At 31.1% G+C, this 26,075-nt stretch overlaps 3 protein-coding genes across 4 annotated transcripts in view; all 3 read left to right on the top strand.

Annotated features, from left to right (window-relative positions):
- Positions 1–11,884: 11,884 nt before the first annotated feature.
- LOC136973942 (uncharacterized) lies at positions 11,885–12,653 on the top strand. The gene is made up of 5 exons (XM_067268714.1): positions 11,885–11,935; positions 12,019–12,117; positions 12,189–12,266; positions 12,340–12,487; positions 12,562–12,653. Exons 1-5 carry the CDS (start codon positions 11,912–11,914, stop codon positions 12,585–12,587), a joined length of 375 nt encoding a protein of 124 aa, XP_067124815.1. The 5' UTR covers positions 11,885–11,911; the 3' UTR covers positions 12,588–12,653.
- Positions 12,654–15,104: 2,451 nt separating this feature from the next.
- On the top strand, positions 15,105–16,564 carry LOC136973941 (uncharacterized). The gene is made up of 2 exons (XM_067268713.1): positions 15,105–15,359; positions 15,486–16,564. The coding sequence occupies exons 1-2, from the start codon at positions 15,178–15,180 to the stop codon at positions 16,537–16,539; spliced, it is 1,236 nt and encodes a 411-aa protein (XP_067124814.1). The 5' UTR covers positions 15,105–15,177; the 3' UTR covers positions 16,540–16,564.
- A 6,102-nt stretch (positions 16,565–22,666) lies between these two features.
- The window catches only part of LOC136973938 (uncharacterized), a 32,543-nt gene continuing 29,134 nt past the window's right edge, over positions 22,667–26,075 (top strand). For both annotated transcript variants that reach the window (XM_067268708.1, XM_067268707.1), the window contains exon 1: positions 22,667–22,778. The gene's annotated coding sequence lies outside the window, so the exon portion shown is untranslated. The remainder of the gene's footprint in view (positions 22,779–26,075) is intronic.

Here is a 26,075-nt window from a genome sequence, read left to right as displayed (position 1 = left end):
TGTTTATTTTATTTTTCACGCCTATAACTGGGCTATTTTAGCATCATTTTTGTAACAAAATGATTTCTTCCTGTTCGTGTTTGCGATACGATGTTACAGCATTATATTCTGAATAAATTGTTTAGTGGTAGAATGACGTAGTGTCAAAGTGAATTGAATTTTATGTAAATTTTTATTTTTGTTTTCGATAATTAACATAAGCATTCCAAATCGTACACCGATTTACTTTTATTTAATAAGAGTCATGTTATATTTAAAATTTACGTAATCTTTAACGTACCTTTTTCAGCATTGGCACTTTACTTTTTCTTTTTGCAAAATGAAAAGATAGACACAAGTTTGCCTAATACGTATGAAAAACAACCCGAACATTTCGTCGGTTTCTGCGAAAAGTAGAAATATATTGGTAAACCAGTAAATTACTACAACAAAGATGAAGATTATTACATTATTTCGTACTTCTAACTGTTCTATTATATTATATCATAGTATTTGATTTATAATTGCAAAGGTTATCTTATGTAAGGGTTTATCACGCCGAGCGACCAGTCTGACACATTTTAAAAACTCATGAAATTGTGTACAGTAGGAAAATAAAGAATCTTTGTAATATGTTAAATTGGTCACTCGGTGTGTTAAATCCTTACGTAATTATATAAATCAAATACTGAGATATAATGACATATAAAAAATACTTATTTTATTGTATCCTTATTACGTTTTTAGCGATACTCGGATGGAACGAAATGGCACAATCTCATTGGTGAAGTACACACCAATTAAGAATAAATTCTAAATTTCTAAAGTCAGTTCTGACAAACTGTTCCATTCGCAGCCGAATATTAAACAGTAATCTGCCGATTGATGAAATTTCGCGAAAAATACAACAAATATTTAAACTCGTACTCCAGAAAACCATTTAAAACATATTTTGTGCTGGCAGATAACTTGGAATTATGTGATATTTTTTATCGAATGCTATCATTTCGCTGTAACAATCAATTTTCGAAGAATTAAATATCTCGATTAGTCTTTTCGTTAAATTGGCCATTTTCAAAGTAATATTTAAATATTTTCAAAATCTGATCATAAACTTTGTAAGGTGAATCATATAAAATGTATGAAATTATTTTAGTCATTAAAATCTTAAAGTACCAAAATACTATTGAAAGTTTAGCAAGGAACGAGAATGGGCTTGTAAGTGTAAAGTAAGGAAAATTAAAAAGTATTATCTTACTGTATCATTATCCTGATCTTCTGGTATGGATTCGTCCGAAGATCTTTCGTCATTAGTTTTCATTTCATCAAATTCTCTTATTACTTTAGACTTATCTATAGCTTCAGACATTTCTTTAATTTCTTTCGTAGTATTATGTAAAAGAAAATAATTTTATAATTTGCATTTCAATCTTTTTGTAATTTAACATTATAGTTCTGCTATTAACTATGAATATGTTTATTAAAAAAAATCAAATGTAACATTGTAAACTATCCGTGTTACTGTGAAATATTTGTTCTTATTCAAACATTCATTCATTATCACAAATTAATCAGAATAAAACGTTTATATATATATATATATATATACAGGGTGAGCCAGCGAAAACGAAACGGCAGAGTGTTCGTGTTCGTCCAAGCAAAGCGCTCGGACAAGTCGATTTTACTCTCGAGGGGACATCTTTTGCAATAAAGTTTTTGCGATTCTGAATATTAACTAAACAAACATTTTTTTCGAAATAAATGCTTGTTTACTTAATACAAAATAAATGAGTTTTTAAAATTTTTTGTTCTCTGTTGCATTCAGAATCGCAAAAACTTTATTGCAAAAGATGTCCCCTCGAGAGTAAAATCGACCTGTCCGAGCGCTTTGCTTGGACGAACACGAACACTCTGCCGTTTCGTTTTCGCTGGCCCACCCTGTGTATATACACATAATGTTAAATTTATAAAAGAAACGACAAAGCGTCTTAAACTTCTGTTCTTAAGAAATATAATCACTATGAGTATAAAAATAACATCAGACTTTTTCCATTCTGAATGAATCAAATAATCAAATATAATAAACGGAATATTAAGAGTAAAGTGCACAGTTTTTTTCATTCTGTGATCTACGGATTATCTCTTGTTTTAAAGTTAATTTCAATTTTTCATTTAGTGCTTATATACTGGATGTTATTCGTAATAAGCCCATTGAGTTTATATACACGTATTTAAATTGTCTGTTCGTTTGACATCGCGTCAAATTGAGAGGTAGACATTCAAAAATATTTTAATTGATATCACTCGACTTCCGGTCTAGATCGGAAGTTCGTGTATACTTACTAGAACGTTTTTTGAGACAATACACGTTTACAGAAGACAGAAAAATTCAATTTCATTTGTACATGTCACAGTTCACAAACGTTTATTTCACATTTTACATATTCGCGTGTAAAAACTTTATTAAGTCCGACCCTTCTGAAAATATTATGCACGATCTACGTACATTCCCTACCCTCGACTTTTCGTTACGAAAATTGAATAGTATCGATGCCCCTTAAATGAAAGTTACTGTGCAAACTTTTTCTCTAATGTTAGCGTATTCTGAGATATTAAACGAAATAGACAGACACATATTGCAGTTTAAGTAACAAAAATAATTATCTAAAGTATTTTTGACGAAATAAATGGAATCTTTGTAGAAATAAACATCTTGAAATTAATGCTATATTTTGAATTGTTTCGAATATCGACTACATTTAACACACGTCAAAGACTGTGGATGAATATTAATATTAACTTTCTTAATTTAAAGAGATTTTAACACTATGAATTTAACATCAAATTATTATTTAATCATTTTTAAATAAATTATTTCATAATCTCTTTGTGACCTCACCTTCTTCCCATGCTGTTCCTTCCTCATTTGACGCCAATGCTTGATGGTCCACGCTCACTTTTTCATCAGCAGTCTGTAAAAAGTGAAAAACTCTGATTCCTGATATAATAATCTTACAGTAACTCAGAAAATATTTATTTAATAATATTTAAACAATTTGCAGCCATTTTAAATAACACATTTTATAAGATTGTGATGGGTTTTTTAGTTGAAACCTTTAAATGATAAAAATTATTAAATTCGTTTAAATTATTTCCATTGAATTGTAACTTATATAAGACGATTTTGCTTCTTCTCTTTTCCTGCGTGCCATATCCATGATGATGCTTACTATGATGTCCACGGATTCTTGCAGTCTTCTTTCTTAGTTGATAATGCAGGGTGTAGGGAGTAACTTATCTAATATTTCTTTATCGATGGTTTCTATTTTAGAATATTTTTCCTGTAACTGGGCCAAAAATCCAGCACATGAATCGAAATCTTCAACCTTCGAAGTCAGAAATTCCTGCAACCTATCGGTGAACTTTGTGAAAGCACCTCGGTAGGATCCACGTAATCTGATTGAGGGCTCCATGACGTGAATCTTATTAATTAACCCAAAGAACAAACGCAGACAAGGATAGACATAGAGAAAACCTCGATTCAAGCTCAAATAGAAATAATGCAAAGATGTATTTCCACTAAATCCTCCAATCAGTACTCATTTTGCGCAGTTAAATAAATACTTCCAAACGTAAACAATGTTCGTACAACAATTGTAGAACGTTTATAAGTAAAATCAGTTAGAACCTGACGTTTCTGTTCGGGCGCCATTATGTCGCTTCTGGCCCATCCTAGTCTCGTGTAATGATTAATTAATTTTCGTAACTCTCACCTGACCGTCTTGTTCGTACGCCAGGTTCCCTGTCGTATGTCCAATCAAGCAAAAAGTCCACTAAATCTATCTTTAGATTTTATTCACACAAAACAAAAATCAACTATTTACATTAATTCGGTTACAAGAGCATTCCACTATGTTCCCGCGCCTTTTGGAACTTAACAACTTTTTTTTGCTGTTGCCAACTCTCGACAAAAACCAAAATTCCCGCCATCTAGTGGGATGAACGGGTCAGCTAGAACTGATTAATTGTATTTGCATTGATTTCTATGGGAAAAATTGCTTCAGTTAATGAACAATTCGGTTAACGAACAAACTCGCGGAACGGATTAAGTTCGTTAACTGAGATTCCACTGTACTAGAAATAAGACCCAAAACAACAATGAAACTCTTCATTCACTTATTTGGCAAAAATATCCTATAATTAATTTTGCATCATTAAAAACAATTTATACAGCTACTTCCTTGATCATTATACAGTTTAATAGGAGTCCTACTGCATTTATAAACACACTTACTAAAGTGAGTATTTCTATAAGAAATCATCATCTGAAAGCAGCAATTTTTACACATTGAAAAGAAAATTATCTGATACTACTAGATTCTCGACTGAGAAGGCCAAAAGAGATAGAAAAGATAAAAAATGAAAAGATTAAAAACAAATGATAAAGATGAAGCTACAGAAGACATAGTATACAAACCAGGAGGTTTCTAGAACAGAATTAACAATTTTATATGCATAATTCTGTCTCAAAACTTTAAACTTGTTTCTCTCAAATCGTTATTTTTGTTGATTTTACAGTTTTGGGAAATCTATAATTTAAGAATTGCTGGATGTAGATTTGTGAAATTTGGCACATATCAGCACTAATATGTATGGAAATTACTTTATTTTATGTAAAACTTATAAATTTATTAATATAAAAAAAAAATAATTAAGTATAAAGAGTCTGAAATATTTGGTATTAAACATAATTTAAGCAATATTAAATGTATTTATCTCATACACCAAAAATACTTATTTTACACTTTTCCTATAACATTAAAGATTAATTTAATAACTAGAATACTAGTTATTTATTTATAATTTTTTAAAAATAGATTTTCTTGCGGCAAAACAAAAAAAATTAAATTTGTTTTTACAATTACTTAAATCTTTAATTCAATATAAAAATTGTTAAACCGCATTAAGCTTAACAACATATGATTATGTCATTGCTTTAGATCAATTAGTAAAACAATTTGAAATTTCAGTAGTGTGTCCCCTTAAGGTACAATTTCTAAACAGCATTCATGGTTGAATAAAGCAGAGACTCATGTCTAGAGAATCCGCCACCTTCGATCACAACTGAAAGTGGCAATGAGTGAGAAAAAGATATAAAAATTTTACAGTTTATTTGAGTTGTTCCTAGGCAAAGTCATGGGTAAAGAGAGCCCACCTCAAAAAATTTTGGAAACAGAATAAAGTTGTTAAAAACAGCTGTAAATAGATTGCAGACACAGTTGAGAAAATTAAAAAGAGCCCCACAAAACAAATACACTAACAAAAATGTTAATTGGCAAAACCTGCGAGAAATAATCAATTTTCAGATTAAAATCTGAGCTTCTGACAAACCAACAATGCCCAACCATGAGTAGAGAGATCCATTACACACTTTGACAGTGACAGTAACTTCCTTCCATCACAAGAACAAAGGAACGACAATCAACTTTATCGACAGGAAACAAATATGAATAATTGAGAAAGGAATCAACAAGGAAACTGTCTAATGTTGTTTCCACTGCCAAATCATTCCAAAAGTTTTTTTTTAAAAAACAATTTGTGAATTAAACTTCACCACTAATCAAATTTATAATGTGGATGAAAATGGTCTGTGTTGGAGGTCATTATTAGAGAAAACTAGTTCACAAAATTGAAGACTTGGTACATACTCAAAAAATGTTCAGAGAGTATGCTACAATAATGCCTTATGCAAACACCTCAGAAAAATATAAAGTTACTTATGATTAGAAAATCAAAAACCCCAAGATCATTTAAAAGCTGCTACCTTCTGGTTTTGTACCAAAGTCAACATAAAGGTTAGTTTTAGTGTATATTCCGGAAAACCATTTAAAACATATTTTGTGCTGCAGATAACTTGGAATTATGTGATATTCCTAATCGAATGCAATCATTCCGCTGTAACAATAAATTTTCGAAGAATTAAATATCTCGATTAGTCTTTTCCTTAAATTGGCCATTTTCAAATCAATATTTAAATATTTTCAAAATTTGATCATAAACTTTGTAAGGTGAATCATATAAAATGTATGAGATTATTTTAGACATGAAAATCTTAAAATACCAAAATACGATTGAAAGTTTAGCAAGGAACGACAATGGGTTGATAAGTGTAAAGTAAGGAAAATTAGAAAATATTATCTTACTGTATCATCATCCTCATCTTCTGGTATGGATTCACCTAAAAATCTTTTGTCATTATTTTTCATTTTATCAAATTCTATTATTACTCTGGACATTTCCACTGCTTCAGACATTTGTCTGATCCCTTCCATTGTATTATCTAAAAGAAAATAATTTTATAATTTGCATTTTAGTCTTTTTGTAATATAATATCATAGTTCTGCTATTAACTATAAATAAGTTAATGGTAGAAAATACAAATGTAGCATTGTAAAATATCTTTGTTACTGTGAAATATTCGTTTTTATTTAAATATTCCTTCATTCTTACAAATTAAGCCAGGATAAAACGTTTATAAATATATACACATATAATGTTTAAACTATAAATGAAATGACGAAGCAGTACACATGTATAAACAGTAAGTTACAAAAATACAATCACTGTGAATATAAATATATGCTCAGGATTTTCCCGTTCTGAATGAATCAAAAAATCAAACATACAATAAACGGAGTATTAAGAGTGAAGTGCACTGTGTTTCTCTGTTTGTGTTTCACGGATTATCTCTTCTTTTAAAGTTAATTTCATTGTTACATTTTGTGCTGATATACCGGATGTTATTTATAACAAGCCCATTGAGTTTATATACACGTAATTAAATTGAATTTTCGTTTGCCATCGCGTCAAATTGAGAGGTAGACATTCAAAAATAGAAATTTGCGTCGATAATACAAAGGCATATTTTCTTGTTTCTGATAATCGAAAACACTAAAGTAAAAAACCAAACATCTGCACCAGAAATTGTTTATTAATAATTAATTTCATTTCTTAAGTATTAAACAAGTTTAATTGTGAAGATATTGTGATGCCACACATCCGGACTGCAATTTTTCATCGTATTCTTTATGAATTTAATTTAAAATATGCGTTTTTCATCTCAAATTAGCAGTGTCTTGCCCCTGTACATCATACTTTTTTAATAATGACAAAATCTACGTAACTGCGTGTGGAGGAAAATATTTTAATCGAAATCACTCGACTTCTGGTCTAGACCGGAAGTTCGTGTACACTTACGAGGGCGTTTTTTGAGATGATAAATGTTTTCAGAAGACACGACAATTCGATTTTAATTGTCCATTTCACAGTTCCACAAGCGTTTATTTCACATTTTACATATTGTAAAATGTGTAGAATCTTCATTAAGTGTGATCCCTCTGAAAATATCATGCACGAACTACGTCTATTCTCCCACCCCTCGACCTTTAGTTACCAAAATTGAATAGTATCGATGCCCCTTACATAGAAGTTATTGTGCAAACTTTTTCTCTTAATGTTAGCGTATTCTCAGATATTAAACGAAATAGACAGACACATATTACACTTAAGTAACAAAAATAATTTTCTAAAGTATTTTTGACGAAATAAATTCAATCTTTGTATAAATAAACATTTTGAAATTAATGCTATATTTTAAATTGTTTCGAATATCGACTACGACATTTAACACACGTCAAAGACTGCGGATGAATAATTAATATTAACTTTCTTAATTTAAAGAGATTTTAACACTATGAATTTAACATCAAATTATTATTTAATCATTTTTAAATAAATTATTTTATAATCTCTTTGTGACCTCACCTTCACCCCATACTATTCTTTTTCCATTTGACGCCAATGCTTGATGGTCTGTGCTCATTTCTTCATCACCAGCCTGTAAAAAGTGAAAAATTCTGATTTTTGATATAATAATCTTACAGTACTCGAACCGTTTTTTCTTATTGACTCAGAAAATATTAATTTATTTAATAATAAATAAACAATTTGCAGCCATTTTAAATAATACATTTTATAAGATTGTGATGGGTTTTTTAGTTGTAAACCTTTAAATGATAAGAATTATTAAATCAGTTTCAATTATTTCCATTGAACTGTAACTTACAGAAAAAGACCATTTTGCTTCTTCTCTTTTTTTGCGTGCCAAATCTATGAGGATGCTTACTATAATGTCCCATTCTACCGATTCTTGCAATCTTCTTTCTCTTTGCTCACAATCTTCTTTACCAACACTCTCCTTGCCTGAATTAAAAATTATATAGGAATTTGAGAAAAAAAACAAAGCAAATGACAAACACTTTACGCCAAATAAACAGATGAAATTGTTATTCTAAAAAATATTTTGAAACTTTATTCTATAGCAAATCCACAATAATTAAAATTAAAAGTAAAAAAATCAATTAATTTCTGCTTAGGAATTATTTAATTTAAACGTGATATAAAAGCGTAAATATTGCACTGTTATTTGACATTATTAATTGTGTGGAAAGTCTAAATTGTTTCAATCACAAAGTCAACTGAAAACATATTCTTACTTGAAATATATAGCCTATACTCAATCGATTTATTAGCCTATACTCAGAAGTTTACTTTATCTTCATTGATACAATTCAATAAAAAGTCTGATAAGATGTGTTTTAAATATTCAGTTTGTAGATTAACTTCAAAAATGTAAATAATCAAATGTTCATTTATATCTTTATACTCGAGAAACAACGATAAAAATAAAGGGAAATCGATGGATAATTTTAACCAATTAAAAATAATTGCCACATTTCTTACTCTTTCGTTTCAAGTTTTGTCTTATAAATGAGCACTGTTTGCATTTATCTAGCGGTGAAAATCGACTTATTTGCTGTATCTGTATTCGGCAATATCGATAAATAATGTAATAGACCAAAACATTTTGTAAATATAAAATAAAGCATTGTTCAATGAGCAAAACTCGAAATGTACTTAAAATCAAGTCGTAAGTATACATTGAACAGTAGTACAATAGTCTTCAGATTACAGATGTAACAACTTTTTATAAGACTATTTTAGATTAACAAGACATTCTAATTTTATTTTTGAATATCTTATCTTATTACAAAAATGTAATTTCTGTTTGCTTCTTTTTATTTATCTTAATGGAACCGTATATTTAAACATTAGAAAAGATGCAAAAATAAAGTAATAAATTGTTATTCAATTACAGAAAGTCGTTTAATGCTGTGACTGTCTCCAGCAGAAAATGAATGCAATGTGAAATATCGTTTCACCGTATGACATTTTTATTGGGATTTTTAGACATCCCGTAGAAAATTACTATTAATTGTATGTCTTTATATTTATTGCCAACACGTTATTAAAGACTTAATATAATTATAGAATAAAAAGAATTTAACTTACTTATGAAATCCATCTTTTAAACACAGCGTAATTTCGATAAATTCCGTTCACTTTCAATAAATTTTCTCAACAATCGCCGAACAATCGCTTTTCAACAATCTTAAAATTTATTGTTTATGCAACAATAAAAAACGCGCTTACGGAATCGCAGCGCGTGCTAAACATTACGCATGTCAATCAATTTTATTTTGGGGTTTTTTTTGGTGGGTAACTATAAAGAAAGACGTGTGCGATTATAAATGAGTATGTATGTTTGTTCGTTCGCTAGAACGGCCTAGAAGTATACACTTTCAGATCAATTGCTAAATAAATCGGTACTTTTTTCAAATACTTCTAACGTACTGTACAGTACATCATGTCTCACATCCCATTTTGAAATATCGATTTTATTTCTATAAATCAATTTATTTTTGTTTACGTTTCGTTTCGTTTCAGTTATGGCAACGCAACACTTGGGCGATCTGTCTAGGAGATGCCTTCTGGGAGGTCGTTTAAAAGGAAACTGGTTTCTATTTCGGCGTTACAGACATGGAGAAAACCCAGAAAACTTTACGTGGCCAGCCTGTCCGAGCGTGACGCGAACCCACTACCAAACTCACAGTGTTCCTGGACCAGTCCACTCAATATGCCGGGACAGAGTCTGCTCGTCGGTCGCTGGTGATTCCCTGTTAGAGAAACCTTATTCAAAAGTAGCAGAGAGATAAAGATGGTTTTCTATCGTTGAACGGACGCTGCATTCTATGTCCAGTTTTCGAACTAGAAAAGATGTCCGGTGAATGCAGATCGGAATATCCGATGTTTTTCTCAACGAAGTTCTATAACTTTTGGAATATATATAAGTAAAAAACGAAAATGGGTTCTTTCGGGAAATACCCCAGCGAAGGGCATAGCCTCGCGGGACGACATGGCAAAGAACGTAGTGTTTTTGAGGCCTGGGTTTAAATATCCCGTAAAGTCGAAAATCGTCACTTTATTGGTTATTTCTCGATCCCCCACCGGTCTTTTTCTGTTACCAGGTGAAATTAAACCAGATTGGTTTCCGAAAAATTATGTATATTATGTATATTTATAAGAATGGTAATTATTTGCTGTACATTTATTTGCTTAGTTATTCTGTAAATGTGTAAAGAATAACAAAGTAATGTTTTTGTTTTCATAGGAATAATACACAGAGATATCAGTGCTAACAACATTATGTTAGATGTGTATGAAGGTGCACAAGTAATTGATTTCGGTCTGTCCACAGTATTATATAAGAACTATAGATTGTAATATTCTCGAACAATAGATTTTTAACGACCTATTAACTATTTTATTACTACTTTTTACAGTACAAACGAAACCCAACAAAGTTTTGTGGAACTTTATTATTTCTTTGTCCGGAAATTCTTCACAAAAAGCCTTACGGTAAGGACATGTATTTTCACAGTTGCTTCGCTCGTATTGCTCGATGTATAAGTGAATATATCGTTTGTAGATTCCTACTGCGACTGGTGGGCTTTCGCCATCGTGTTATTCCAAGCGTTGGTTGGAAGAACCCCTCTGCAGATTTATGTGAAAGAAGCATTTAATATTGATAACGTGTATTTATTGCCCCGTTACTACTGGATAAGAGGCAAAGTATCAAACTTGTTAATTTAATAATAATAATAGCAATATAGGATATAATTAATATAAAAATGTGTTTGTAGTTGCCGTAGCTGCTGTAAATATGCGGGTGTCGTATCCTGCTACATTATCGGATGATGCCAGACATTTTATTGACGACTTATTGCAAAAGGTAATTTTATAATTAATTGTAGTTAAAACTTCAGATTTTTCTTTTTGTTGCTGGCAGGGGATAATATTTATTTACAAACTAAAGCAAGTAAGTTTGTTACTTATCTACATTCGATTTTTTCTCTTGCCAAAAACAACGAATAGATATGGCAAATGTGTAACTTTTGTGTTTTTTTCATGTTAATTCATGTTTACTTTAAAAAATGAAGACTGTATATTCATTTTTTATCTAAAATACTTCATCTAAAATAATTGTTGTACAGTGACTAATGTAAAAGTAGGTTATTACTGTTACATCAATACCGGTGACTTCAAGTGTTGCGACTGAGATTGTAGGCGAAATTCCTTCCCACACAGTCTCAGATCTATATAAATTTACGATAATTTCATCTACTATCAATCGTCAACAATCGTAAACTGCGAAGGAAAATGAAGTTTCTACTTATTGTATTGGCTCTTTTTGTATTAGCAAAAGAGGGAAGAAGTCTGGATGCATTCGACATTGTCGATAAATATTGTGGTAAGTTTAATTTTTACGCTGTTTAAAATCCTAAATTGTTCAAAAGTTTAATAAATTTTATTTTACGTGATTTTTTAAAAATTTAAATATTTTATGCATATATTTCTAATGTATAGAAAACGTAAATTCGTAGAAAAATACGATGTTAAACAATTAACATTTTAAAATATTTTGAATACTTTTCGTGTAGCTACAAAAGACCACGACGCTATAAAAAAGTGTATGGCAGAAAGTGGAAAATCAAAGGTAAAACCTATTGGAAAAATTACAAAATTAACAGAAATTTGCACGAGACCAATCGATCGAAAATAATTCATTTACACTTTCAGCTCTTCAGTCATTTTGAAAGTTGTGCCAGACCTCTGCGAAGACACGTTAGCAATAGCAAAGAAACGTCCAAATTTATCTGCAAAGAAGCAAACGAAAAGGTATTTTAATTGTCATATACGTAGGATGATATAACATGTAATTTCCAATTATAATTAAAAATATGTCTTAGGAGGATTTCATGTTTCGGTGCTGTCTGGCATACAAACTGAAAAAGGATCGAGATTTCTCTCTTCCTCGAATTTTTGAGGTATGTAACCATGAATCTAACATATTTCCGTCCTCTAATGTTGATGCAATTTATAATTCTGAAATAATTGCAGTCGTGTGTGAGTAGAGTTCAATCTGAAGTCACATCTCAACCTATCATGCAGCAACAGGGTTATATATCTCAACCTTATGGACAACAATTCGGTTATTTATCTCAGTCATCGAATCAACAAGGATCCATAACCCAACCAAACGACGATGGTTAGTTTTAAACTATTGGATAAAATATAATACATTTAAGAAGACTTTATCTTATGAAAATTTTTATTTTTCAGATATTCCATATTTAGGACTGTATTGAAAAGCAATTTATATATATTTTTACCTGTTTATTTATATTATTTATATTTGTATATTTATGAACTTTTAATAAAGTGTCTTTCAAATTAAAAAATTTATATCTGTATATTTGATGCTTTTGACAATCGAATAATGACATTTCTAATATTAAAAATGTAAATTGAAGCAGCAAAAACAATAAAATTGTAATTACTTAATTAATGTAAATAATTACGTTTATTTATATTAATAACCTAACTATATGTAAGATTTTGTATTGGAAATGTCATTGTTAACATCAAACTTCTAAACTCAAACTCGAATTTGTGTAGAATTCGTTACTAAGTGACATATAATTCTAATTGGTCGAGGTGCTTAGATTTAGCGCTACACTCGATTTCGTGCCAACTTTATATGCAAACAAATGGTGGCGCTAAATCGAGGTTCGGCTATGCATAATTTAGATATGAAGCGTAGGCAGATAGAGGTGATCACGTGTCATATCTCCAGTGAGTCCGGACTTTATAATAGAAATTTTTACTGGTTAATTACAAATTTGCTACTAGTCCAATCTCCACACTACAAAATAGAGCTTCACCTCGAAACTGTTGCCATTTCGCAAGTTCTGGATACATGAATATTGTTGAAACTGGATGATTAAATTTGCAACACACACTGTTATAACTAACAAAAACTTTAATTTACACAAAAGAAGGAACACTACAACTTCACACATCTGAAAAGAGAACAAAAAGGGCGGGATAAAAAAAAAGGGAGCTCACAGCAAAAAACGATCGGTGTTGCCACCTATGGACAGATCATGAAAATGTAGAAAATTTATTTTTCCAACAAATATTACATTAATGGTTTGGAACCAGAGAATATGAGAAAGGAAATGTAAAAGTGTACGTATTTCACTAAAGCATTTCTTCTCTTAAAAAACATTTCATGAAAATATTCGTTTCTTAGATTCATCATCAGATTGACTCTCACTTCTCATAAAACTAAAAACAGAAGTGTAAGCGCAGAACATAACTGAGATTGCTGTTTTCGATTCCGTAATGTTTCCTACGAATATTTCGTACCATCCATGGCAAAGTGTCTTATAACCAATTCTCGGGATTGCTTGCCATAGTAGAAGGAATGAATGACTCCATAAAATACATTGGATAAAGTGGATATATTTATCTATTTTTATACAGTTTTCTAATATGAAGTTGCCCTTTTTTTTTTTTTTTGGCACTTGCAAGCCGAAAAAGGCCGTATTCCGTATAAAATATACCATTGAAGAAATGAATTACTTATAGTCTAATATTTTTGGTTTAATTATATTTTTTCAGAAAACTTGTTTTTCCAGCTATTTCAGTGGATTCATTAAACGGGGCCACCATATATATCTGTATAAATGCAATGGTGCTATTAAATTTTAGTGATTAAAAGTCGCGGGGTAAGGAAATAGAGAGAATCACGTATCACATTTCGAGTGAGGTCAGACTTAATGAAAATTTCTTCGTTTATTTTCCATTAAGAATTTACGAAATTATAAGAAATGTAAGAAATATAATAAGAAATATAATTCAGTGAAATATTGCAAATAAAATAGCATGAAAAAACTCTTCTTTTTAAGTGTATTTTGGAGTGTTAATTCTGATGGATCAGATAGACTCTACCTACTACGTATCTACTGCGGTATTTACATTGAGTATTAATTTACATATTTTTATTTATTGTTACATTAAGTTTCACATTTATTCTGATTATTACTGTAAATAAAACATTTATTGCTATAAATAAAATATTATGTAATGTTTTTGATATAAATCAAAAACATTACATCGTCTTGATTTTTTGTAATGTGTTATGTTATGTAGATTTAAATATTTTATTTGTAGCAATAATTGATTTATTTATAATTATTATTAAGATAAATGTGAATTAATGAAACGATCAGAAAATACGTAAATTAAGATGCCGTGATATATAAATAAATACGATATCGGGGATCAGGATTGCTAATGGTAAAAATTTAGGAAGAATTTACTACTTAGTTTTAAGATGGTGCTCTTAATTTAATTTAAAGAAATTTTAAGGATTTATAAAATTAAATATGTGGAAAACATCAGAATCTCTGGAATAGTTAAACTAATCGTACCATTTTTTTGCCTAGAAACAAAATGGAATCTAAGTTTACTCTTAATTTAAGGGTTTGAAAGACAGAAATGTAAAACGAGGTAAGAAAATAAACTATTTATTGTAGAGTGAACGGAAGTTTGAAATGAGTTTTGACTAATGTATGGACCAGAGTAAAAGACTGAATGCAAGGATGTTGAATAGTCTTAGTATTTTCGTTCAACACTTCGTATGAAAACTTTTAAATCGTAAAAGATCAATTAATAGCTTATGTTTTCAATAAATACAATTCTCGTAACATTGAAATAATATTGTTCTATTAATTTTAAAGTTTTTTTTTTTCTTCAGTTATATTTTAAATACTTTCAACAATCATTAAGAGCGCATAATTACGAAGAAACAATAGAAACTAATTTAATAAAGAACGCATTGTTTAAAAAAATTTCTTTTCGAGCTTTGTATTATCAAAATTAATTTATGAAATGGAAATTGTGAAAATTATCTGTCACGAACGATTACAGGAAGACCGAGATACTTTTATACTTCGAAAATTTTTATGTAAAAGCAGCGATCGACTGAATGCCATGATGCAGCAAATCTCAACAACAGGCAATATCACTCTTCACCTTCCAATTCCCTACAACATTATGTCGCAAATTATCGAGTGAGTAATCTGTAATAAATATTATTTTCGATAATATGATTTAGTATGTAAATTTTAATTTGCTTTCAATTGCATTAGTACAAGGCACACGACATAATATTCAATTCGTATTTCATACACTATTAGGTTTATAGAACGTGCTGCAACAGAATTTGTTTCCTTGGAAAATGCGATGAATGTTTACCTCATCAATTTAACGTATGAATTTAAAGGTCTTAAAGAACATTGCATTCATCATATTGGTAGAGAAATCACCTGCAAGAATGTTTGTTTTATTTATGATTTTGCATGCAAATACGGTGAATGTCTTATACAATTGATGTGCTGGCAAAAATTTGATAATGATTGGAAGGAAATATTCCTTTGTAACAACGAGTACTTGCGATGTAAAGAAAGTACAATTCTTAGACTCGTTTCTCGACCAATATATAAAACATTAGAAGAAGAAAATCTTTTCTGGATCGTTTACGAGTGGGCCATTAATAGAGTTACGGCAAGAAAATCTCTTCGATCAATTATTCTTCCTTATCTACCGAAAATTCGCTTTCTTACCATGGATCCAGTGTACCTGAAAGAACAACTCTTCCCTAGAATAATCGACAGTGTTCTGACAAGAGAAGAAGTACAAGCTATAACACATTATTGTCCCGGTAATTTAACAGAAATTCCGAAGACTCTCTGCAAAATAGTAACAAGGAGAACCGAGGAGAATTTGGACTCGTTATTTTTGTATTTGAATCGAATTCATTTGGAAAATCAAACCGAAATGATGATGAATAGTAACATAAAATTCATTTGTGAAATAACTGCAAAAGAAGATTGCTTCGTTACTGGAGTAGTACTTCCCATAAGTTATAATACCGACAAAGATTTAATAAGAGTAGTAATTAAATGCATTGTGAAATCTCCCGTAGGAATATTCAAAACGCAAAACACATTTTGCAGTTCTTCTGGATGCATAGGAATGAAAGGTTTATTTGTGAAGAAAATGACGACTGTGAAAATAGTCGTAAAAATATTGAAAGATGATATCATTGCAGAAAATAATATTAAGATAAAACCCGAAGCGGATTATTATATTCCTTCTCGATTGCAGAATAAAATTGCCTCGAGAAAAATGAGCGAAATACCAGAAAGTGGCATGAATAATGTTTATTTTGACGTCAATCTCTATTTTTGAAATCTGGCAGACAATTTGATAAGAATAAAATCAAAAGAAAAAATTTGTTTTTTAATGAGAAAAATTCATTGGCATAAATTTTTATTGTTTGATTATTCAAAAAATTTCTTATAATTTCATAAATTTTTAATGGAGAAATAAATGATACCACTCCCAGCAATTATATTATAGTATCTTTATTTCATTTAACGCTTGTGTTTTACCTTTATTTTTTCAATACTGGGGGAAATCATTTAATTAAATATAAAATAAATCTTGAGAAGCAGAACGATTTAACTTTGAATCATAGACCGAAATTCTAATGGGGTTCTTTCCTCCCAACCCTAACTCCACTGCAGAGGACGAGACTTGCATCCCATACAAAGGCTTTTAGCCCTTGTGTAAAAAAACAAAAAAAATCATCCGACCCATGGAGACAATTATTATGATCATGGAGTTTGCGCCTGGAACACTTTGCGCCATTGTTGTTCCGCCCCTGTATGGCCCATATATTATTGTAAACTTTTTAATTGGTGTAGTTAACTATTTCAGAGTAATATCTGCTTCAAGTTCAAAATTAGATGTAATAAAACTATTACTAAACACAATAAATATACTAAATATATTAGCATGGGAGAATGGAGAAACTGCTAAAGTAATACGTGAATTTGATAATATTTTATTTGTGATTAAACGAAATAGATTTATTAATACAATTCTAATTTTTTTTGTTATTTTGATCTTTAAAGTCACACCTCGTCCAATATGCAATACACGAGTTAACACGATATGTAGGGGAACGCCAATTCGGTTACTATAATATATCCATATCAAACATTCTAGATATTATTTTTCCAGTCGTTTCTAGAAAACGATCGAAACGTCTACATTTCAAAGGGGAAAAATATTTCTGTGAAAAACAGAGTTACTAAAATTTAAATATTTCTCTCACTATGAAATGTGAAAACTATCAAACAGTTTCAGGCAATGATGACGGATTAAGTTTAAACCTCTAACGCATCTACACAATCCTCATTATAGCCTACTGAAATATCAAGCACAACTCTCACTAAACCTTTTATAGGTTAAAGTAGAAGTAATTCTGTCGTTACATCTGTTAATTTTACATGCTAATTCTGTGAATGTAACATTAATTTATCTCACTTTCGATTTTTCTAAAATTCCTACAGATACCTGGTTAGGTGTCTATAGGAATACTGACCCGAAGCAGATTATTATATTCCTATATCACCACCCACCCCTGTGTAAGAAACCGTAATATTTTCTTTGATTCCCTCTTCCCTATCTTACGTAATATTTAGGCATGATTTTATAGAAAGATTTTAACAAAAAAAATTTTTTTATGAAACCCTAAAAACCTTAGGTCCAAAATATATAATTATTAATTACTTAATAAACATGTTCGATTATTTATAAAAGACTTTATGTGAACAAATTTAAAAACATAAAACTTTAATGAATTCGAATAAACAATTTAAGAACTTTATTTTTTAATGATTAACAATCTTTTTATTATTGTTATCATTAATCAACGACATAATATTCATTTTTATATTTATTTTAATTTTCACAAAAGAACGCAAAAGAATTTGATAGATCGACTAGCTAGTGCATGTGTAAACAGAAACGTTATACAAAATAAAACAAGAGAGAATAGAGAGAAACCACATTCCGTTGCCATATCGATTACATCTTAGCTAAGGTCAAGAAAATAAACTACATGCTAATAAAATGTGCTAGGTGCGCCTGGGGACTAAATCATAAAGCTTGTAAAACTCTATATAATGGGGTAGTACAACCAATGCTACTTTATGCGGCCTTTAGCTGGGGTCATGTAACTAGAAAAAGTTCAGTAGCAAGTAAATTACTCTCTCTTCAAAGACAGTTTGCCATAAGAATTTCAAAGTGCTGCAGAACTGTTTCTACTAAATTTCTGCAGAAATGCCTCTCTGATACTAGCAGAGCTCCTTCCTTTGATACTATGCATTGTAGAAAAGGTTCTAAACTACACATCAGAACTACAAACATCAAGGCTAAACAACGGTCTCTACTCCTATCTACAGCTGTTCATATGCTACCACATTGCAATTACCCTACTATCTCTGATCATCACCCTGTAAACAAGGTTATCCCCAGGGTACATTTGGTGTCATCTGATTCCTCCATGGATAATCATGCAGACATTAATACAGTAGAGCGTCGATAAGTGGAACCAATTGGGGACTGGGGTCCTTCCAGTTAATGATTTGTTCCAGTTTCCGACTTTGTACGAAAAAATACATTAACCTGTCCGATGTTCAAATTTTTCTCCGTTGCGTATCGCTTCCTGTTGAATTTTTCTCCGTTGCGTGTCGCTTCGTGTTGAATTTTCGTCGATTTTAAGCCTAACGAAAATTTTTATAATAATCATCGTTATAATTATCGTATCGTTAAAAATTATTTCTGCATTTTGTACAAACAAAATAAATATATTAAAAAATATAAAAAACATGAAAATTATACTTTAGAAGTAAATTTAGTATCAAAAACATTCGATTCAGCACGACACAGTCCGACTGAAAATCGTTCCACTTTCCGGCCATTCCACTTACCGACGTTCCACTTATCGGCGCTCTACTGTATCTACACAGATGGGTCCAAAAGCCCCCTGCATGTCGGCTCAAGTATCTGTATCTTCCTCCAAACTGACATGTATGTTAGAAGGTACAGATACCCCCACATACCTCCATCTATCAAGCTGAAGAAGATGCTGTCTACCAATCTGTTCAGTGGGCCACTTCACCACCAAACAAAACTCTGTCTATCAACATTTACAGTGATTCTTAATTTGTGCTAAAAGCTCTATTAAATCCCAATTGCAATAGCAATAAAATTGCATATATCCAGCACATATTAAAAATCTTGTAAATAAGATAACTTTTATATTTGTTCCTGGCCATAGTGGGCATACTAGGAAATGAAAAGGCTGACTTTGAGGTTACGTCAGCTGCAAAGGACTTGACTACACTCATTCCTCTCTCACGTAGCAGCCTTAAAAATTATATTTATGACAATGCTATGCAAAAGTGGAATCAACAATAGTTGAGCAGTGAAACTGGTAGAATAACAAGACTTTATTTTCTTAGTGTTGAATACAGGTTTTCATTACCACTTAGAGATTTAATGTTTGCTACTGCTCAACTACTTATTGAGCATGATAATTTTAGAAGCTACCTGGCGATGCATAACCGGGCAGAAACTGCCTCTTGCTTTTGCTCTACAGAAAACCTAGACACCATCGACCGTATGATCTATCAAACATGTTTACTCGACATGCTTGTTCAGAAACCACTGTTTGATGCTTTTTACAATTATGTTCAAAATATATGAAAGACTATAATTTCTAATTTCTAGTTTTACATTTTAGTTTTCACTAAAAGCCGAATACTAATTTTATGTTTACTTTGTATTATGTATTTTGGTTTACGTATTCTTAGTGTTATACACCATAGGAACGGTTCACTTATTCTAATTAAAAAAAAGAGAGAGAGAGAGAAACCACCACACGGCCTTTCTCCCATGATAAAAAATGTGTAGAACGTGAGTCTGCTAGTGTTTTATTCTACCACATCACACAAAATGCCGTTATTACAACGAGTATTATTAATAGAAACCGCCAAATTAAAGCCAAATTCCCGCCGGACGAGATTAAAAAATAAAAATAAGAATATTACGTAAGACGAAATCTATTACCTCCCTACCCCTGAGTAATAAATCGTAAGAAATCCTTGACCCCACCCACCCCAAAATATCTTACGTAATTTATGGACGGCCCCTTAATACGTGATGAATGGAAAACAAAACCAAAACACTATAATGGGCCTGGCCGGAAAAATTCTTTTTTTAATGATTCAGAATGTGCTAATATTCATTAAAGGTTCCAACTTACAATAAATAGACTATCAGATATATAATGGCATCATGAACTATACACAGGAAACAGAAATTATCGCAAAACCGCGAAGAATCCTTCGCTCGTGCGTATAAGACGATCTGGGTTTTTGACACAGTGAAAAATGAATGAAAATCTCGTTTTATATGTAAGTAAATACGGCATTTGTTTGAAAATAGACGCACTAGCAATCAATGACAATATGAAACTTATTCGAGTGCTATTACTTTATCACTTCAAAAGTGGTCACAACCAAGGGCGTCGCCAGGGGGAGGGACAGAGGGGCAGTTGCCCTCCCCTAGAAATTCGAAAAAGTTATTTAAATGCTAAGTTTTAATTAAAATAATCTTCTTAGGCTTCTTGTAAGTTAAGGAAAATGTTTTATTTGAGATATTTCTTTTTCGGTACATAGTAAATGATTAAAACTTTATGAATCGTTTCTATTTTACCTACATACAATTCATATACTCTATCAATTTACATCATCTTGCCCCCCCTTACCCATTGGCTGGCGTCGTCCTTGGTCACAACGCAATGAAGACTCTGCAAATCAGTTTGTTAAAGCGTTCGTGAGTGAAGAAACGTCAACCAGCTGTTGCAAATGTCAATAAGCCGATAGTGCAGAAGACGACGATCTACGTTTGTTTAGAGTCATCATAATGGAGTTGATTCCACCGACTTATTGTAGCGAAAGAACTCTACTGTGAACTGGGTCATTTAAACACCCAGATCAAAGAACCTCATCTAAAAATTGACAAAGTCTGATACCGCCACGACAACGCGCCAACACAAAGAGCAAAGATGATCTCAGAGAAGCTCCCAGAAAAACTCCAGTCATTCTACTCTCACTGGATTGATAGTCTGCTGCAAAAGTAGCGAGATGTCATTGATATTAATGATGAGAACTTAACAGGCTGAATTCTAATCATTGTTGAGTACACATTTTTGAAAAAACTATTTGATTTTTTCAAACTGTGTAAATTTCACCTTTATAACCCGATATTTAGTATTAAAATTGTACATTTTATCGGTGGCGCACTCAAGATTTCCCGTGGCAGCCGAGTTGAAAGGATAAAAAACTTTTTAATGCAAACTCAATAAAATTTCCATCATATGCGATGGCTAATTCACAAGAAAATCAGAAATAGGACACTCGACAAAAAATAAATAAAAAAACAAATTTTAATTAGGAAAATATTTTTGGAAAATTTTAATATAGCATATTTGCACACCGGGCAATTTTAATAAAAAAAAAACAATATAGAGATTCAACCTCGGTGTTTCGAATCAGTTCTTCATGCTCTCCATCTATGTTTTATAGACGGCCGGATGGCCGAGCGGTCATGGTGGCAGCCTACCGCTCTGGGTGACTCGGGATCGAATCCGAACGGGTCGAATAATCCCCAGGAATTTTTCGGCGGGTAGTCCGTTCGGATATGTCGGGCCCCGTCCCTCACCACCCGGTCGCCCCATTGTGGGCCTGGCCGAACCCATAATGGGTCTACTAAAAGAGGCCTTCTTAGTGCCCACAGGGCGGAAAGAGTTAAAAAAAAAGGGCGGAAACAGTTTTAAAAAAAACAAAATTTGTGTTTTGTAAACAGTATTTGCTTTGGTTGTATATTAATTGGTTACTTTATATATAAAAGCTTTTTATTACAAATGATCGATAGTAAGGCTAAAAAAAAATCATATACTTAGCTAAAATATTACTTTATATACATATTACTTTATAAACATTTTCAAAAAAAAAAAAAAAAAAAAAAAGATGGCGCTCAAAACGTTTCGCTTGCGTGCTGTTTCAGTTTATAAATGGCCAGCGTTAAGCTTTAACCCTTTGTAGAATATACTATATTCAACTTTTTCAATATTTTAGAATTTTGTGGTGATGTATTGGAGGTGGTCTTTATTCCAGACCATTTCTTCTGTAAGAAGTCTTTTTCCAAACAAACAACATTTCTTATCAGCGAACACTAAACACTCAGACACGTGGTGTGACACACGTGATGTAACTGACATGATGTGAGTACGGCGTAAACAATTCATCTCACTCCTTACTATATGACATTACAATAAAGTTTAATATAATTCTCGACATTTTTAATTTATATTACCTAAATTAACATTTAATCGATTTTAAAATTAATGTTATTTGTTTGACAATTCTTATAAGTAAGAGATAAAGGAAAGGTGTTTGGTTTTGTATTCGATCGATTCTCGCTTGTGTGTCGATCCTGTAAACGTGTTCTCTCAAATATCGCCTTGTTTACAAACAGAAGTTGTTATGTACGAGAATTGATATAGGGAGATGGTGAGTATATGAAATTCTTATTATACACGCAATAAGAAAAAGCAATACTATTCTAGTTTAACGATGATTCTGTTATAAGGTCGCACTTTTAATTTCTTTACATGCAGTATCATTGGATAAGTAGATATCGTTTGAAAAGTTGGAATTAATGGATGCTCCTTTATCTGGGTAGCAAGCAAATTCGATGATCTTATTTTAAGTTTTGTCATTATCTTCCCAATTACGTGTACAGTTTTTAGTACCTCTTCCTCTCTCTTGTATGCAATGATGTACTTTTGACAAACCTTTCCCCTTAATTTCGTGCATAATAGTTTGTGGACCCTCCTGAAGTAACTGAATTGAAGGACTTAAAAAATATTTAACGTTTTTGAGTGATAGTTTATTCTCGTGACGTACATGGATTTATAAGAACAAATTCGTATGCCACTAAGAAAACTGAATAAGTCCGTGAAGACAATCTCATGACTACCTCCCTTCTGATTGTATACAATGATGTACTTTTTTCAACCCTCTCTTCTTAAACTGAATGGATGGCCCATATGAGAGACTGGTGGTATCATTGGTTGAAGCATCAGACACAAATGGACTACAAGACAGGACTGAGTAGAGTTCCTAAAATACCATATTGTATAACAGTATGCTATTTCATTAATTCTGGACTATTTTGTAAGTGAGCTTTACTATAGGATTCTGGAAATCAATTGGGCACCTAGAGCACCTAGATATCAGAGTAGTAACTCACGAGTCATCGCTGCCATGTCCTGTCGAATGTCCACGTGGTCTATGGGTTTACATTAAGAAATGACGATTTTTTTTAGTTTAATAAAGCATTTTTACGAATAAAATGCTTTATTAAATTTTAAAAAAATTGTCATTTCTTAATGTAAACCCATAGACCACGTGATGACATTCGACAGAACATGATGGCGATGACTCGTGTGTCGCTGCTCTGACATCTAGGTACTCTAGTTGGATCATAATGAAAAGTGAACAGTACTTTCCTCATATACTTAATGCAGAAATGAGGTTGCATTCCTCATTCATAAACTAACATTGTGACACTGGTTTAATTTCTTTTAGTACATTTTAAATAAAAATTAAGCCATAGAACTTTTATAGAATTTTGATTCATAGTTTTCATTTTAAAACTTTTTTAAGAGAAAATTTTTGATACTACAAAAATTTATAATTCTCTTCATAATACAGTCAAACCTCATTTACTCATTTCTCAATTGTATGTTTTTTGCAGTTATACGTTTTTCATTTATATGATTTTGCCCTTGTCATACTTTTTAGTACTCTATAGCAATGGTCGGCAACTGGTGGTCCGCGAGAAAATTTAGGTGGGTCGTGAGAACTTTGGACATTGTTCAACTGAAGGTTACGCGAAGTATTACAAAAGAAATGCAAAATGCTTAGTTGCTTTTTTTCACTCTTTGGGGTTTTTTATTTGAATCTGAAACCAAATACGAAGTGACTGTTATCAATAAATAATGAACAATAAACAATATTGTGAGTGCGATTGTCGTCTTTTGTGGAAAAGCACTAAGAATTCATAAACTTATTTCAAACATGCAGCAATTAACTTTAGGCTTGCATTAATTTGTCATAATTAAACACGTGAGTTTCATATTAATATAGTAAAATTAAACTTTTATGATTATTATTATACTACAGACTTTGTATCGTTTAAAAAAAATTCACAATAGTGGTCCGCGGGATTCAAAATTGTGAGTTTAGTGGTCCATGAGGTCAGAAAGGTTGCCGACCACTGCTCTATAGTACTTTCCCCAATTATGCATTAACTTTCAAATAGAAAAATTTAAAGCAATCATTAAAAAAGTGAAAAAGCAAATTATGTATTCACTATGGGTAAGTCCGTCACACTGACAGCAAATTACCAGAAAATGTAAAAAAGCAGAGCAACTAATACATAACACTGATGCCATTTTCATGAATTTAGCAAATAGTTTCACCAGTCCGACAAGTTGAAACTTTTCACTTTTATTGTGAACCAATTTTGCTAATTAAAACATTGCTTTTCAGTTTCTCATTCATTTTCATCATTTGCTGTCAGTGAGCTAATATTTAGGATACAATTAGAAAATTTACAAAGAGTTCTCAAAAGAGACAATATATTAAAATGTTTGTCTTCTCTTTTCTACACACCTCAGGAAAAACCACAAGAAAGGACAACTCTGCCACGAGACATTTCCAAAGGTGCATAGAAAGGATAAGACCAAAAGACATTTTTAATATATTGTCTCTTTTGAGAATTTTTTTTGTAGATGTTCTGTTTATAATTTTTGTCCTGACCATTTTATCAGACTTTCAGAATGGCTCTTCATTCTTTTATGTGACTGGAGATGGTCAGAGAGGAGTTCAGCAGGAGACAACTGATGTCACCTTCTGCTGAACCTTCTGTTGATGATTAGAAGTTATTATAACAATCTCTAGAAACTATTTTTTGATCTCTAATCCTGTAAGGTAACATTTAAATGCTCTTTCAAATGCTAAATTGTAATATGTTGTCTAGATATTGGGGAGGTTACATCACATCAGATTTATGTCTAATCTTGACACTACTGAATTTGTTGTTAAGATAATCTTTAATTAGGAGAGTCAGAGTCATGTTTAGTAATAAATAGGAAATGTAATTGGCTATTTGGTACAATGAAAAATTGTTCTGAGTGTTTTTAAAAGTGTTCTGAGTCAGCAAAATTTTCTGGTAATGTTTAAAATGGTGAAAGTAAAAAATGATTACTTATTCATAGTAACTATAATTTTAAATTATTGTTATAAAATAGATATATTTATACCAATATATACAGCTATATTACAAATGAGTAGGTTAAATTACTAATGATGCCACAGAAAAATCTAGATCATTAGCGGGTCTTAGCTTTAAAAAATACTGTATTCTATTGTGTATAATGCACACCCACATTTTTGGCTCAAACTTTCAGGAAAAAATCTTTTGTTTTAATTGTTTAATTCAAATTTTTATTTATTTATATTTAGATAATTTTTTGTACTGAAAAGGAATTTTAGTATTTGTTTTTTAACATATTATGGTACAAAAAAGTTCTATATAACAAATAATTATAAAACACAAGAACAGATAAACAAAATTTCTTGTACCATGTATTGGTAACAAATTTATGATATTTACACATCATAGAAGGCCAAGAACTCTTCAGCACTGTTAATGTCAGAAGTGTTGTTTGTTTTTTTTTTCTTTATTCTGTTTTACTTTGCTAATATGTTGCTATTTGTTTCATTTTGTTAAATCATTGA

Source organism: Centruroides vittatus, unplaced genomic scaffold (assembly GCF_030686945.1).
Source record: "Centruroides vittatus isolate TY-2023 unplaced genomic scaffold, ASM3068694v2 contig_3318, whole genome shotgun sequence".
NCBI lineage: Eukaryota > Metazoa > Arthropoda > Arachnida > Scorpiones > Buthidae > Centruroides > Centruroides vittatus.
The sequence above is the reverse complement of the archived record's forward strand: the minus strand, read 5'-3'. Positions and strand labels throughout refer to the sequence as shown.

Excerpts from the sequence above, each read along its gene's own strand:
- LOC136973942 (XM_067268714.1), top strand. The coding sequence starts at position 11,912 with ATGGCAGAAAGTGGAAAATCAAAG. Across the intron at positions 12,118-12,188 it reads GCAAAGAAGCAAACGAAAAG|GAGGATTTCATGTTTCGGTG; the intron begins GTATTTTAATTG and ends AATATGTCTTAG. Across the intron at positions 12,267-12,339 it reads CTCTTCCTCGAATTTTTGAG|TCGTGTGTGAGTAGAGTTCA; the intron begins GTATGTAACCAT and ends AAATAATTGCAG.
- LOC136973941 (XM_067268713.1), top strand. The coding sequence starts at position 15,178 with ATGGAAATTGTGAAAATTATCTGTCACGAACGATTACAGGAAGACCGA. Across the intron at positions 15,360-15,485 it reads ATTATGTCGCAAATTATCGA|GTTTATAGAACGTGCTGCAA; the intron begins GTGAGTAATCTG and ends ATACACTATTAG.